Source organism: Anas platyrhynchos, chromosome 14, assembly GCF_047663525.1.
Source record: "Anas platyrhynchos isolate ZD024472 breed Pekin duck chromosome 14, IASCAAS_PekinDuck_T2T, whole genome shotgun sequence".
NCBI lineage: Eukaryota > Metazoa > Chordata > Aves > Anseriformes > Anatidae > Anas > Anas platyrhynchos.
In genome coordinates, this window is record NC_092600.1 from 1,436,658 (window position 1) to 1,452,521 (window position 15,864).

A 15,864-nucleotide genomic window follows, 5' to 3' on the forward strand; every position below is an offset into this window, starting at 1 on the left:
TTAGAACCTGCTGGTCAAACTTCAACTTCTTCTGCAGAGGAGAAGTACTTGCTTCCTTCCATCTGCTGCTTTTGCTAGGAAGGAAAATCAGCTTGTTCAGACACCAGGAAGTTCTTCAACATTTGAACAGCTAGCTGTGAATGCAGGAACAGTAACATGCATAAATAATCATACCTAAAAATATCCTGCATGCCAGTCACACGTATAACCCAGCCCTGGAGCGATTCCTCAGTAACATAAGGCTGCCGAAAGTATGCAGATACATGGGATGTGGGCAGAACAAGGCAGCTGTGGCAGCAGATGCACGTGCCTGGCTCTCTCATACTGTTGTAGTTTTTTTCTTCTCATCAAAACATGTTTTGCTTTTACTGGGAGCTGCCAACTGCCTCTCATGTCTTTGTGCACTGCTCCTGTCAAAGCCTTTTGCAAAGGAGATCAAAACGAGAGCCAAGACCTTTCACAATTCACAGAGCCCCATCACACTCGAATTTAAAGCAGACACCTTCGCAAAGTCCAGCGCTGACCCTGGGCCTGTGTTGGCAGCATGTCAGGGCAAGGCTGAGCCTCAAACGCAGCAGCTCTCTGTAGCTGAGGGGTGCAAAGTGCAGTAACAGAAGGCTGTGCAGGTAGGTGGCAGGGAGCCTGAGCTGTCCGTGGCTGTTCTGAGCACAGCAAACCTGGCAGCCCGCAAATCACCGCAGAGGGGCATGCGGATGCTGCCCTGCAGCTTGTTGCTTTGGGAAATGGTCTTTCCTGCACTCTGCACCTCCATATTTGCCTTCCTTTTGTGGGGGTGATGCCTGGAGAACAGCAGACACAGGATGAGAAGTGTTCAGACATCAGCCAGGTCCCCGCTGTCCCTCAGCTCAGCACAGCTCTGCCTGGCTCCAACCTGTGCTGCTGAAACCACGGGAGCTGTAACTGCTGCCGGTGTCTGCGGGACTGACGGGTGTATCACACCGATATGATGCCAGAGGGAAAAGAGGGAAAGTCCTTTCACACAGAGCCAAAGGCGAGGCAACAGCCTGTAAAGAACCCCGGGCTGTCCAGCATGGTGGGCACATGGAGGAGCCTCTGCTGTCAGCTCTTTGCCCAGCACTGCAGCCACGGAAATACCTCCCTGCCTGCCGGGTAACCACTGCTGATGGAAACACACTGCACTTTCCATTTATTTAGTCTCTGTGGCCTAAAACTCTTCCCAAGTCCGACCGCAGGGTCTGGCAGTGGCCTGTCACACCCACTGTTCCCCAGCCAAGCACAAACCAAGCCAGCAGCTCTCAGCACTCACGGCGAGATAACATCAGGAGCACTCAGCCTTGCCAGGTCATTTACATTTTTTAAAAGGAAGGAACTGCATGGACTGGGTCCTAGGAAGGCAATTTGTATATTATTCCTTTTTCCTAATGGAAGTGAAGTGCTGCCTAACTGTGAGGAGCTTTGTGTTCCCTAAGGGACCTCTTCACTCTCACCCAGGCTGCACGGTGAGCTCGGGCACAGGTTGAAGGGAGCTGGAGCAGCAAAAAAAGGCCTTTTTGGGACACCAGCACCGTCAGGAGCAGCACAAACACAGGTCAAAAAAAGCAGCTCAATATCAGCACGGCGCCTGGGCAGCTCGGAGCCACTCAGCAGGGATGCGGGGCTGCACCCACAGCCCCAAAACAGCACCGAGGTGCCCTGAAGCAGCTCCCTGCGATGTACTCCCAGGACAGAGGAACGAGAGGCGCTGCCCCCAGCCTTGTGGCACTGCCCTGGGGCTTGCTGAGGCCGGCCCCAGCCCGGCCCCGGGCGCCCAGCGCCGCCCGCTGAGGCGGGGCGGGCGCTAAGATGGCGGCGTAGCGGCGGGGCCGCCATGAAGCTGATCATCCAGGAGACGTACGCGGAGGCCAGCGAGTGGGCGGCCAAATACATCCGCAACCGCATCGTGCAATTCGCGCCCGGCCCCGGCCGCTGCTTCACGCTCGGGCTGCCCACAGGTAGGGCTGACGGGCTGTCCGACTGACTGACTGACTGATGTCTCTGTGTCTGACTGACTGACTGTCTGTGTGTCTGACTGACTGACTGATTGATGTCTGACTGACTGACTGACTGACTGATGTCTGTGTGTCTGACTGACTGACTGATGTCTGTGTGTCTGACTGACTGACTGATGTCTGTGTGTCTGACTGACTGACTGATGTCTGTGTGTCTGACTGACTGACTGTCTGTGTGTCTGTCCGCCCGCAGGCAGCACGCCGCTGGGATGCTACCAGAAGCTGGTGGAGTACCACAAGAATGGGGACCTGTCCTTCAAGTACGTGAAGACCTTCAACATGGACGAGTACGTGGGTGAGTGGCGCAGGGAGCAGCCCAGCCGCTGCCCCTCTCAAAACCTGCAGCTCCTTTGGGTGGCCGAAGTGCTGGGTTTCACTGTTTTGCTCATAATTACCGATCTATCTGTGATCCCTCAAAGCCTCGTTAATTAGGCGCTGCTGCCAGCCCCTTGGAGCGGTGTGCATGCTGCTGCCTGCACTCACAAAGCTCCCCGTAGTTACTGTGCATTCGGAGCATCCCAGCTGCAAAGGGTTTAAGGGAGAAAGGATAAAACTTGTGTTACCACAGGGAGTTAGCAGGGACAATCTGAAAACCTCTATAAGAAATATTAGAGTATCAGGTGTTGCCTGAGCCCACACACATTAGAGCCCGCTGTGTTTTACCTGAACTTAGGTAGTGACCAAGTACAGATCCATTTTATCGCATTTTAACCTGAGATAATGTGCGTTATTAACTGCCACCTTTGTACCTGGATTATTGGGGTCACTTCAGCTGCAAGTCCCATAGAGGGCTGATGCGTTGTTACCCATCAGAGTGACCTTCAGGAACAGATACAGGTGCTTGTGGAGACTGCAGAGGAGTGTTGAATTTTGAAGCTGTGATGAAATAGCCTCTTCAGAAAAAAGAGTGCAGAGAGATTAGTGGAGAAGGCCTGGAGATCCAAAGGTGACAAACGTACAGGCTAATTATTTGCTAACTTCATGCTGGTCAAGCAGTTTTCTTGTGAATGATCATTATCAAGCAGCACCAGGGAGTAGACAGTTCTGCAGATTTGTAACACTGAAGGGGAAAAATATACGCAATAAATTATTTCCCAGGCTTGTACACAGTTTTGAAATTGTTCTTGCTAATATGAACTGGGAGGAAGACTGAACAGGCAGCAACAGACGAGGCACAGTGCGTGCCTGCTTTTCTGGAACATCCATCACATGTTAATATGAGGACATGCCTTATAGCAGCTATTGTGACAGACTTAATTTTGTTATTTGGGGAAGTAAAACGACTTTGGAAAGTTGAGGAAGTCACATAGGACAGATGAAGAAAACAGTGCTGTATTACCAGAGCCACCAGAAGGGCATGCAAGTGCATATATGTGTTCTGCGTTACAGGTGACATTAGTCCTGTGCGTGCTCTCTTACCAGGTCTCCCAAGGGATCATCCGGAAAGTTACCACTCCTTCATGTGGAATAACTTCTTTAAGCATATTGACATCTTGGCTGAAAACGTTCACATTTTGGATGGAAATGCGGCTGATCTCCAGGCAGAGTGTGACGCATTTGAAGATAAAATCAAAGCAGCTGGAGGAATTGAACTCTTCGTTGGAGGTGAAAACCTGAAGGATTGGCAGGAAGCACTGCCTTTCCTCTACCAGCTGTCTCATTTATTACCTAGAGAGTTCATTTTTAAGGCAGTTCAGTGTATTTGCAGTGAAAGGCACCTTATACACTGGTTCGCTGAGCGCGCATGTGTGCTGGTAGCCTTGTTTTTTTGATGTCCTGCTCCCCCAATTTAAGAGTTTCAATTCAGTAAATGAATTGTTCAGGGAATGGTTAAAAGGAGAACCAGGCAGGGCTAGAATTTTACCAAATGTAAAATATATTACAATAACCTGTGTGAACAGCTAGCTGCTAGAATTAACCAACAGAAGCTGAACACAAGTTTTTTTTCCCGTCCTTTTGCCTTTAGATTCTGCCACTTACTTTTGCTTATTGTAGTCCCAGCACAATTAGGGAAGAATCTCTCTTGACTTCAGAAGAGGTTCTTGCTGTCATTCCTACCGGAAGCACATTTTAGTTTGAGCAGAGAAATTGCAAGTGTCTATTCCTGGGAGTGTTGGATGTCCCTGTAATAACAGTGCTGTTGGTTCTGCTTCTTACAAAAACCGTTTCAGCCAGTGACCCACTTTTCAAACTGTCTCTGTCACAGGTATTGGCCCAGACGGTCACATCGCCTTCAATGAGCCTGGATCGAGTTTGGTGTCCAGGACGCGGGTGAAGACGTTGGCTATGGACACTATATTGGCTAATGCCAGGTTTTTTGATGGTGACCTCTCTAAAGTCCCCACGATGGCATTGACAGTCGGAGTAGGCACAGTCATGGATGCCAGAGAGGTTAGGAAAAAAACAGACTGCGTACAATAGCTCTAGAGCTATTCGTGGAGTAGCTCGTCCCCATCCAGTCGTGGAGCTGTAGTGCACCCTGCTGGCAGAGGCCAGCCCGTGCTTTTTTTGCCACAGCCAGCCAAACACCCAATCCTGCTTTCTTGCATCCTGTACCACCACAGAAAGGCCCTTGATCTGTTTTCTGTTTTTTCCCTACTAACAATAACATTTGCATAACCCTGCAGTAAGTTGGGATCCACGGGAAGCTAGAAAGGCTTTTGGAGAATGTCTTTGATTAAGAAGTTCTGCTGGTGAAATTACATGAAGTCAGCCAGTGATCCTTACAGTTATACCACATTGTAAAATCCATAGGGGGTGGCTTTTAACTGTCTATACCTTGATTTATTCTCGTTAAGTCTCAATGTAGAAGTTCCTAACAGGGGAGCTCAGAGTGTCCAAATCACAAAAATGACCCATCAGTCTATGATTTTATTGACAAAATGTAGCCAGAGCAAACAGGACTTGTGATTCAGTGAAAGACATCTGGGGAGAATGATAGACCTTCCCCCCGTTAAGGACTGGAGCAGCTCCCTTAGTTCAGCAGGGCATGGGTTTGCTCTCTCTCAACAAGTCTTCTAGACCCTAACTGCCATCCTCTGTATCTTGGAGTCCAGGTGATGATTCTCATCACGGGAGCCCACAAAGCCTTTGCTCTCTACAAAGCCATCGAGGAAGGTGTCAACCACATGTGGACAGTATCTGCTTTCCAGCAGCACCCCAAAACCGTGTTTGTGTGCGATGAAGATGCCACGCTGGAACTCAAAGTTAAGACGGTGAAATACTTCAAAGGTGAGTGTTTGAGCAGGCTAAGCAGCTGCTGTAGTTAGTTTTTAAGTTGCACAAGTCATGCTTTGTGTTAAATGTTTGGTCAACTCCCCAAACAGTACATTCCTTAAATATATACAACAGCTGAAACATCCAGCAATAGTAAAAGTGCCAAAGTCAGGCTTAGTTCTGTGGCCGTGGGAGCGAAGGAGCAGCGATTCTACTAATGCTGACTTTCATTAGCATCCAGTGAATGAGGATTTTGCTTAATGTCTACTGAAGTCATCTTTTTACCCACTACATTAGGTTTAATGCTGGTTCATAACAAGCTTGTGGAGCCCTTATACAGCATGAAGGAGACAGAAGCAGAAAGAAGCCAGCCTAAGAAGCCTTACAGCGATTAATCTCTCACTGTTCAGAGTAATGCTGAGCCATCTTTTCTATTGAAAACCAGCTGCAAAGAAAGGGAATTGCTGCAGAAACTCATCTTGTATTTGTTCTTAAAATAGCAAAATGATGATGTATTTGCTTCTCTCCATTAAAAGCATAGATGCCAAACACCTGCCTTAATTAACCAAATGAGGATGTGATCCTGTATACTGTGTTCCACAAACTTTCACTGCTAATGTTCTCTGGAGGTAAAATCAAGGGATAAAGTTGTTTAATCGGTGATGCAACTGTAAGCATGTGGACTGAAAGCCTCAAAACTCAAATGTGAAGATGTGAAAATACAATGGGTAATCACTTTGGAATGTAGTCCTTGAAATTCTGATAAATACATTGCGTCGTTCCCCCTCTACAAAACACTCCTAGATTATAATCATTTAAAATGGGGATGGTTCTTGTTCAGCCTGGAGAAGGTAAGGGATCAGCAGGACTTAGCAGCAGCCTGCTTCATAGCTACAAGGTCATCAACAAGTAGAAACCAGGCACGCTCCGCAGTGCACTGGGGGAAGATGGGAAGAGACAACAGGGCATGCATGGAGACAAGATGTTCGCATTGGATCTAAGGAAAAAACTTCCCTGGGAGGCCATTCCAAGCAGCAGGGCAGGTTATGCAGAGGTGGTGCAGTCTGTCCGTAAGAGGTTTTCAAGACCAGACTGGATGCAGCCCTGGCTGAACCCCGCTTTGAGCCGCATGTTGGACGTGAGACCATCACAGCAAGAGGGATGCTTCAAACAGCACTTACCAGTGCGGTGCCATTAACGCAGGGAATGGTGAGCTCGTGCATCTGTTTGACTTTATTTGTTGCCACAACTCTAAAAGAAGCCTTACATGTTCGGTTTCAGGGTATAATTTTATATGCACTGGTGCTTTATGATCTACAGCAGGGTAGCTCTGTTCACATTAAGCATAAATGGCTTCTGTTTGTGCTGCTCAGCACTCCGTCATTTGTGTCAGCACAGAGCCTGAAGCAGTAAGTTCTCTCTCTCCTCTTCCTGTGCTTTACATTGCTACAAGGAAATGCCAAATGAGCCTCAAAGGAAACATTCTGTTCCCTCTGACCTCAGCCTGTGCTTAATTACAGAAGCCCCACGGAGATGGGAAAGAGCCTGTACTGGCAAGACCCTGCCAATGAAACTTGATTCTTGGTTCTGATTATGTTAAGTGCTCTCATGTAATGTAAGATAATCGGGGAAGGATTTGTTTTCTTTATGCAAAAATTCTGTGACCTGTTAATCTATAACTTTCTACAGTAAATACATTAATTTTTTCTAGCTGATGGGATGTGCTGCTCAGTTTTACTGTGCTAGTGAAAAATGGAACAACTTAGGTGGCTGAATGGATGTGTAATGCCAGCTTTGAACAACAGCAACAAAAGCTTTAAAGCCTGTTATTTTGAACAAGGTTTTCTGTTACATAAAACCAAGGCTGTACTGAAAGCAGTTTGGGAGAGTTAGTGCTGCTCCATACCTTAAGGACTTCCCCTCCCTCCTTGGCTGGTGTTTACTGGCAGGATTTCCATAAAGCTGGCCCACCAGGCAGCAGCTTTTTTTTTTTTTTTTTTTTTTTTAAAGGAATTTCTAAAGGTAACCAGAGGGGGTCACGAGTATCCAAAGCTGTTTCCATACAGGCTTTCTGACAACTACCATGCATCACCTCAGGGCTTGCAACTTGCACGAAAACAGCTCTCCTTGCTCCGAGGGCGCTTGGCATACCCAGACCTGCAGGCTTCTAGCAGCAGGATGCCTCAGGCTTCAGCCTTGCTTAGTTTTGCACAAGCCCAGGTGGGTGTGTTGTTCTACAGCGACCACAGGAGAGCAACGAGGCACAAGCCCCGGCACTGATTGCCACCCGGAAGCACACCAGGGTGCCCCACACTGACCTCTGCTCTGATATGTGTGCCATAATGAAGACAAACAGGGAGACAACTACATTTACTGTCTTAAAGTGAATTTAGTGCATGTGAAAGGTGCAGGAAATACAAGTTAAACCACACACAATGTAAACTTTTCCTGTACACTGCCCTGATGCCTAAAGCAAGACGAGATCCACTGTCCTCTCATACCCTGTTAATCACTGCCAAGTCTAGTAGACTAACATCCTCTGCAAAAGGAACTAAATCAACACTCATTTTGGCCAGATATCTAAGTAAAATTTATTTACTATCAAAATTGAGTGAGAGGTGTTCACTTTGTTCACTTCAAGTTTCTGAGTTTTCAAGCTCCTGAGCTATCCATGCAGACCCTGCTATTTGTTTTAAACACAGCACATGCAGGTTTCATTTCAAAATATATTTTTAGACCATTCTGCAAGTGGAAAAAAATAAGAAATCAGTGGTTCCCTCCAATAATTACTTTCATGCTCCCAAAACTACTTACTGAGCTTTTAGGGGGAAGAAGGGGGGGGGGGGATTGAAATATTTTGAAGGGCAAAAACAGTGGAAATAAAGGATCTAGTCCAGAAGAAAAAAAAAAAAAAAAAGAAAAAAAAATCAAATTCCTTACATGAAGAGTTTTTTAAAAATAAGTTACTTCTTCATCTGATGAGAAAAACAAGGTAATTTTCAGTATTTTGAAGAACTCAAATTAACCCTGTGTATCCATAAAAATGTGTTTCAGTATTCAACATATTTCTCATCCTCAGTTCACTGCTTTAGCACTCACCACAGTCAAGATACAGGCAAGGCAAGGCAAGGCAAGAGGACAGCAATGCAGATCAGTCATCAGATTTATAGGCATTTCAGGAAATGGTTGTTGGTCGTTTTCTGCCAAAACATTCAGGAAAGGACCCAGCTGTTACAGCCAGTAGGAGGGGGTGTTACGGATAATCAACTTGACCGCTGTTAGAACTGTCAGGGACACAGCAACGAGCTGCTTTCAAAGACACAGCTCAAGAAATGCTATGGAAGCAATGGGCTCAGTCACTGACTACAGAAACAATTTCCCGTGCTGTTTCAGAAAGCTTTCCCTCTCAAGCAGCCCAACTAAATAGCTCCCGAGAGAGCACTGCAGCTACAGTAAAGCTGCCTTAAAAACCCAGGGGTACTAGCCAAGATCCTTGAAAGCTCAGTCTCCCCCTAAAGAAAACTCCAAAATATTTCCATGAGTTGGGGGCTTGGTTTGGTTTTGAAAGAGTGGCATCTCTTGATATAGATTTTCCCATTTATTTTCAAACTGCTGTCTGGCTGCATCTGCTTTAGCACTGGATATGATTACTAGGGACTTCCAGTGGTGATCCTGTCCACCGGATGGGCAAAATGGTCTCCTTTGGTTCTGCCAACAGCCTCTGAAGAGTTGTATGAGATTCCTGTAGTGCAAGGTAGCATCATTCCTCTATCACATAATGGTTCCGAAAAATCAAACAGACTCAACACAAAAATAGAAAGCATCTGTCTCTGGTTTCTTCGGCTTTTGCTGCTAGAGAAGGCTCCTAGTCTTCATCTTCGCCTTCCCAGAGCTCACCATCAACATGCATAGCTTGAAACAATCTGCAACACAGCCAGGAATTTACATCAGGATGGAAAATGGAAAATTGGAAGAAAGAAAAAAAAAGTGTCAAAAATACAAAAACAGCTCACAGTTTTTATACCATAAAACACGCATTTTAACCAACTTTGAGGACTGCAGCATAAGCTACTTTGCACTTCTACAGCACTTGATATCAGCAGGTCTTACAACATGTTACAAACATGTTTCAGGAACATGTTGAACATTTATTGAAAATAACAACAATCCGAGCTATAGTGGAAGTTATCTGCTATGCTCCAAACAGCTAACAGTCCTATCAGATAATACTGAGCTGGGCAAACAATTACAAATATAAGCGGGGGGAACAAAAGGGAAAAGAAATGCCGTTTTGTAAAACCGATCCTCGTAGTCAAGAGAGCCATAAGTGAAGCTAAAGTGAAAGAAAAAGAGAGCAAGAGACACTGGGAGAAATATAAAAAGGAAAATGGGGTAGGAAGGGAAAAAAACACTGTTGGGAGAGAAAAAGTGCTGAAAAAGATTCTTGTTCAAGAACAGAAAACAATCCAGTCAGCCACGTTTATTAAAAAATAAATAAATAAAAATAGCAGAGTAAGCAGTGGAGGATTGAGCAAAATGCTGGCATTTTGACGTTTGTATCCAGAGCCCTGCATGTCACGGTGATGGGCCCTAACACATGGAATACACACAAGCTTCCTACGGCCACCACACCTCTCTGTTCTGCCTTTCATTTGTCCAGACAGCAGCAATGCCCCTTGTCTCTTGATATATCCCTAACAGTGACGAATAAACAAAGTCTACAGCTTTTTAGAAGCAATTTCCTTGCCCAGATCCTTGTGTTGCATTATCACATGCTCAAGCTTCTGCAAGGAAACATCTCAGTGCAAGCTGTCTCTCAGAGGCAGCAAGTAAAGCATCAGGAATAGGCCCAGAAGGCTCCTCCAAAATACTGAAACGGAAACTCAAGAAAACCAAAATTGCTCCTGATTTTTTTTCTTCTTGTTGTCAGATCCTTTTAAGTGCAGATATAAGAAATCACATCTTAAACCATATAGCTACAAATTTCAAGATAAGGATAATTTAGGAGAGACAAAAATCTGTGAGTGGTGCAGCACGAGAAGCAACACAGGTAAATACGTACCGGTTAAAGCACGGGGAAGATGGATCGTTGAAGTGCCTGTAGGGGTTCCCCCTCGACAGAGAACCCATACAAAGCCAGCAGAAGTACTGCATGCAGCCAGTACACGTCATTTTGTTACAACCATCTAGTTTCTGGCAGGGAAAAGAAACAAGAAATAGCAATAGCAAAATCCTACCATGTCAGTCTTCAGGCCTGGCTGTGGATGATACCAGTCCTCAAGTGGCATCAGCTAATATGATAACTGCACTTCACCCTTATTCTGTTATAACACTCATATTTTTTTTTTATCATTCAGGTGAACTAAGAGCTAGAATCAAGAACTGTAAATCAGTTCTGCTACTGACAATACTGGAAATTACTCTTTTTCTGAAGCTATTTATTTAGCAGTTATAGACTGAAACAGCAGTGGCCTGAAAGACGTGGAAAACAAAGGGATTCATACGGATGTTGAGTCAGCCTGGATCTCCTCAGTACTGAACACCAACTGCTGCATTTACTCAAGTCCCTGAGCTCTAGAAACATGACTGCCTCTTCTGTGCATTGCAGTCAGCAGTGGAAAATTCTTTTACCAGTTGCTAGAAATTTACCTTCCCTGGTGAACTTGGAGACCAGGAATCAATCTCTGATCTCTTCTAAATGCAGAACCTAATTAACAATTCATGCTAGTTGCCGTTAGGAGTTACTCTGATTCTTCAGCCCTTCCCCACCACGCTCACCTCTATAGGAGTACCACAGCAAGGGCAAGACTTGGAGTTCTTCTCTAGCCAGTCTTTACTCTCCATCTCCTCAAGGGCTTTCTGAATCACTCGCTTGCCATAGCGCTGCTCCAAAAATCTTTTAGTTGCCTCATCCGCTTCTAAATATTCATTACGCAAATCCATCAATTTCTCTGAGGAGTAGAATAAACAACACAAAAGCTTTTGTACTATGTTGTAGAAAAAAGTCAAAAGAAACTTAATTAATTAAAAAGCAAGTAAAACATTAGAATCCAAAAGAAAAATAGGAGAATATTAGAACCCCTCTATCTTAGAATTCAACTGGTTTACAGTGTTTCATCACAAAAGAGAACAATTGCTGAAATTAGAACAGGTCTACAATGTAAAATGAACTGAAAAACCAAAATATTTCTCCCAAACACACATTTAATGGACCTTTGTCACGTTTTCAAGGCACAACAAAGAAGCATTCACCTGATTCAACATCAACTCTGACAATAGAAAGAAGTGGATTCACAGGAAAGGATAAAAAAAGAACAAACGAAATTATTCTTCCCTTCTGTGGCCTCTCTGAACCTGGCAGTCAGCAGTTTAGGGACTCCCTGAGTCAGGCAGTGCCATGAAAGCAACACTTTTTAATTGCCAGCAGCAGACCTATTCCAAATGAATCCGTCTCAGCTGACACGGTGACAAGTTTCCTTGTTTAATTCCTGACTCTCAGCCTTTTCCACACAACACCTAACTGCTTCTAATCCATTTCGGAAATGCGATGACTCACCTGCAGTTACTTTACACGGTGAGACCCCGTGGTAAGTCATTTTACAGAGAGTACAAAAAGCATAGTTGCAACGGGAACATATGCCCATGGTGCAACCTGGTTCTTGCATGACCGGTGTCTGACAGCCTGGGCGAGGGCAATACACTACATCTGCCATCAAGTCCAAGCTAGACTGCAGAAGCAGGCGGTCATAACGTGCAAACAATTGCTCTCCAACCAACTCCTTAACCTAAGCAAAGAGCAAAGAAAGATTATGTGCATTTGAAATTCTAAGTTTGCCAGCTTTGGCAGAAAAAGGCAGTTTGATGAAAAAGTACCTACAGCTGGGATGAGTTCCCTTTATATTCTCCAATACAGATCAAGAAATTACTCCTAGAAAGGTTATTTTAGGAACAGTTAAATAATCGAATGAAAAACATGCAGCATCAAGTGCAACGGGACGTTAATTCAGGCCTCTGACCAGCGCCAGCACTGACACAGCGGGCACGATGTGCCGTGTTACACAGCTTTAACAAGGGCTGTGACTCAGAACGTGAAAACAAAATTCCCCAGGTGTGTGCCCAGCGCTCACCATCCAAAGCCACACCTTGCTGCCTGCAGTTACTGGGCACTTAGCAGCACTCTGCCAGCACAGCCGCATTACCTGGCCAGGAGTAGCGACAGAAGAACACTTGGGCTCAGGGCAGTTGAGGCAGTGGACCTGACCATCCCTGATCTGTATTTCAAAGTAGTCCTTCAGGCAGGCTTTGCAGTAGACGTGGCTGCACTCGGTGAAGTACATACATTCACTGCCCAGCTTCTCACTGAAGCAGATATTGCACAAGTACATCTTACTGTTAAAGCACTTTCTTCTCTGAGCCTGATCAAAGTCCAAGATCTCCCTAATCAGGCTTGATAAAGATTCCACATCCTGCACAGCTCTTTCATCAATGATTTCTTCATCAGCTGCCGCAGAGCCTGCTGCACCACCACAATCCTTCTCAGCATCTAGAGGGACCAAAGGTGTCCTGCTCTGAGCACTCCCTTGATGGCACATTTTTAGCTCATATGGGGATGAAATATTCAGGTAACTCAGTGTTTCTTCCTTCAGGAACTGCATCCAGGCAAACAAGACCACACAGCCTCGATTCTCTTCCCATACGTTGTCTAAATGCTTGCAAAGAGCACTGAGCTGGAAAAGAAAACCATGACTTCAGGTTTCAGGAATTTCTGACAACTCATTACCATTTTCCTCTCCCATGGTCTTCATTTAACGCAAATTCAGGAATTCAATTTCTGCATTTTTTATGTAGACATAGAAGACATAAATCTAAGCTCAAAGATGCAGGCTTGTAACTCTCAGAAGAGCAACCAAATCAAAACAGGTAGGAAACAAAAGAGCCAACTGAAAGAGAGAGGTAATTGTACAGGTCTTAATTTTACTTTTATCTACTACGTTAACATCCACCAGAACACTGTTAGTTATTAACTTACTTAGGACCACCACATGGTCAAAATGTTAGAATTACTCTGCAAACCTGTGCTTGGGAGAGCCATTTGCCACTGAGGGTAAAGGCAGGCGGGGAGGTTGACGGGTAGTCTGGTGGGAGCTCAAAATTCAGCACGAGGGGAGGCAGAAAGCAGACGGTGTACTCAAACCCGTTCTTCTGGAGGCTGTCTGCGGAATTGCCTGAATCAAAGACAATTGAGACAAAGCGAGAAATAACAAGAAAATGAAAACCAGCCAGCCACAGCTATTTACAGCAGCACCCGAGATCTCTCTTTTCATTTGATAATTTCTAGATTTAAAATGATTTATTCACCAGCCCTCAGTAACAAAACTTCCCAGTACCATAAAACGTCACAGGGTTTTATGAGATTAAATCAGTAACTACCAGTACTGTGAGATACCAGGTCCTGCACAAACCAACAGCCTGGCAAGCCCTCAAGAAAGAATAAATAAATAAATGAACTTGATTGTTCCCACAAAATAGTATTATTCATCTCTAACTTTGAAGCTCGCTGAAGAGGTTACGTGCACAAGGATGGAACCCAGGACCCAACAACATCAAAAGCACAGGACAGGGTCAGTCACGGATAAATATTCCTGTAGGTTACCAGCACACCTGAGCACACACCAGGAAAAGCTGATTTAGGATAACAAAAATCATCTCAACTCACCACTCACAAAAACTTTGAAGTTTTGCGGCAATTCCAAACAAATTCTTGTTTCTCCTCCTTGTGCAGACTCGGCTCTCTTAAACTCATCCTCATCGTAGATGCTAGCCAAGGCCAGCAGCTCATCCTCCTGAGCTTCTTTGTCTTCCGAAGACATTTAAATTTTCTGCGGAGACAGCACCACGCTACAGCATCACCTGAGTTAACGCGGCCTATTCGATAATTGACTGTGGGTATGTACTGTATTCTACTGCAGTAAGATTTAGAAACCAAAATACCTGATACAAAACAATGTAAAATATAACCCAGAATTTTTACATGTTTTAAAAAAATAGAGATAATTTTAGAAAACACAAAACACCAGCAGAACATCAAAGGCTTCAAAAGCAAAGTGTGCTGGTGGCTGGGGACAGCTGGAAGAACAAAAGTGAAATATGACGAAGGCAAAAGTAACACAGGGATGTTTTGTTAGCATCTGAAAGGGAAAACGTCAGAAAAGAAGAAAAATGACCTTGCAGCAGTTCCTCTCAGCCCCCGTTCTAGAAGATGACTTTCTGATCACAACTGTTGGAGCTGTCAATAAGGCGCCTCAAATCCTCCAGAGACACCTTGCAGACGCACCCCCCTCACGCCTCAGTTTGTGGTTTGGTGAAATAAAGCCGGGGCTCAGGCGTTACCTTGGTGTTCACGGCTGCCGGCGAGGAGCTGCGGGTGCCCAGGGCCGGGGCAGGGGCGCTGCTCATGCCCTGGGCCAGCGGCGGGCAGGGGCTGCTCGGGGTCCGGCCTCACCGTGCCAGGGCCGCGGCTCGGGGCTCCGGGGCCCGCCTGTGGGCAGAGGAACGACAAAAACCTGAGGGGGAGCCAAGTCCTGCGGGAGGCACGGCGCGCCTGGAGCCCCAGCAGAGCCCCCTCAGCGCCCCGGAGCCGCCTCACAACCCCCGGCCCGGCAAAAACCGGCTGCCGGGACCCAGCTCTATACATATAAAGAAAAAAAAAGGAAAAAAAGGTAAAAAATAAAAGCTGAAAAGCGCCACCACCACCCCCACCCCCCAACCCGGGCACACCCGCGGGGCCGCCCCCCCGGGCCGAGGCCGCTCCGGGAGCTCCGAGCCCTGAGGCCGAGCCCGGCCCCGCCGCCCCCTCAGCCCCCGGTACCTCGGCGGGGGCAGCGCTGGGCCCGCGGCCGCTCAGGGCCGGCACCGAGAGGGGGCCGCGGGCGGCGGAGGCCGAGGGGGAGGCACCGGCCCCGCCCCGCCTCCGCCAGCGGTCCCAGCGCCCCCGGCGGCCGGAGGAACGCGGGGCACGGCCCCGGTCTGCCCCGCACACCCCCCCCCCCCCACGCCGCTTTTGTCACGAGAAACGAGAGGTTGAGGAGGCAATCCAGGAGAATCCAGTGCATTTATTTCTTCCGGGTGTTTCAGCTCTGGGTTTTTAACACATACAAAGTAATGGTTGCGAGTTTAATGACAAGCAGCACTAGAAGCAAATTACTGCGTAAAACTCATAGAAAAATGGGTTCTGTTCCTGAAAAAGAAAACAAGCATTCCAAACAAAGGCCTCATGAAGGAAGCAAGCGTACCCCTTAAAAAAAGTGTTAGGAAGTAGTCGGTCAACTTTCAGTATAGGCAGCTAGACTACACGTCCTCATTCCTTCTACAAGCACCTAATTGAGCTAGAGACAAAGACTTCTTGTAGTCTAACTAGCTGGGGAATATACACTTCCCTATTTAAGAGCACATTCATAGTCCAATCTGTTACGAGTATACAGTTGCTATTCTACAGACTAGGTAAATGAGTCTGAGTTTGGGCTGACTATCCCTGAAGCGAGGATACCAGCTAAGGACTAAAGGTACTGATCCTAGACCACTGCTTTGCATACCTTGTGTGAGTAGTAATTGTTCAAGT

General features: G+C 46.2%; 2 protein-coding genes across 2 annotated transcripts; one reads left to right on the forward strand and one right to left on the reverse strand.

Annotated features, from left to right (window-relative positions):
* Positions 1–1,777: 1,777 nt before the first annotated feature.
* On the forward strand, positions 1,778–6,961 carry GNPDA1 (glucosamine-6-phosphate deaminase 1). The gene is made up of 6 exons (XM_021274457.4): positions 1,778–1,973; positions 2,224–2,325; positions 3,453–3,635; positions 4,237–4,421; positions 5,087–5,261; positions 5,544–6,961. Exons 1-6 carry the CDS (start codon positions 1,850–1,852, stop codon positions 5,639–5,641), a joined length of 867 nt encoding a protein of 288 aa, XP_021130132.2. The 5' UTR covers positions 1,778–1,849; the 3' UTR covers positions 5,642–6,961.
* A 654-nt stretch (positions 6,962–7,615) lies between these two features.
* Positions 7,616–15,248, reverse strand: RNF14 (ring finger protein 14). Its single transcript, XM_027468102.3, has 9 exons — positions 15,115–15,248; positions 14,637–14,784; positions 13,963–14,125; positions 13,320–13,471; positions 12,446–12,973; positions 11,803–12,031; positions 11,025–11,197; positions 10,309–10,439; positions 7,616–9,169 (listed from the first exon to the last, which is right to left on the reverse strand). Exons 3-9 carry the CDS (start codon positions 14,114–14,116, stop codon positions 9,112–9,114), a joined length of 1,425 nt encoding a protein of 474 aa, XP_027323903.3. The 5' UTR covers positions 14,117–14,125; positions 14,637–14,784; positions 15,115–15,248; the 3' UTR covers positions 7,616–9,111.
* Between the last annotated feature and the right edge of the window lie 616 nt (positions 15,249–15,864).

Excerpts from the sequence above, each read along its gene's own strand:
- GNPDA1 (XM_021274457.4), top strand. The coding sequence starts at position 1,850 with ATGAAGCTGATCATCCAGGAGACGTACGCGGAGGCCAGCGAGTGGGCG. Across the intron at positions 3,636-4,236 it reads AATTGAACTCTTCGTTGGAG|GTATTGGCCCAGACGGTCAC; the intron begins GTGAAAACCTGA and ends TCTCTGTCACAG. Across the intron at positions 5,262-5,543 it reads GACGGTGAAATACTTCAAAG|GTTTAATGCTGGTTCATAAC; the intron begins GTGAGTGTTTGA and ends CCACTACATTAG.
- RNF14 (XM_027468102.3), bottom strand. The coding sequence starts at position 14,116 with ATGTCTTCGGAAGACAAAGAAGCTCAGGAGGATGAGCTGCTGGCCTTG. Across the intron at positions 13,472-13,962 it reads CTTCAAAGTTTTTGTGAGTG|GCAATTCCGCAGACAGCCTC; the intron begins GTGAGTTGAGAT and ends TCTTTGATTCAG. Across the intron at positions 12,032-12,445 it reads CTGTCGCTACTCCTGGCCAG|GTTAAGGAGTTGGTTGGAGA; the intron begins GTAATGCGGCTG and ends CTCTTTGCTTAG.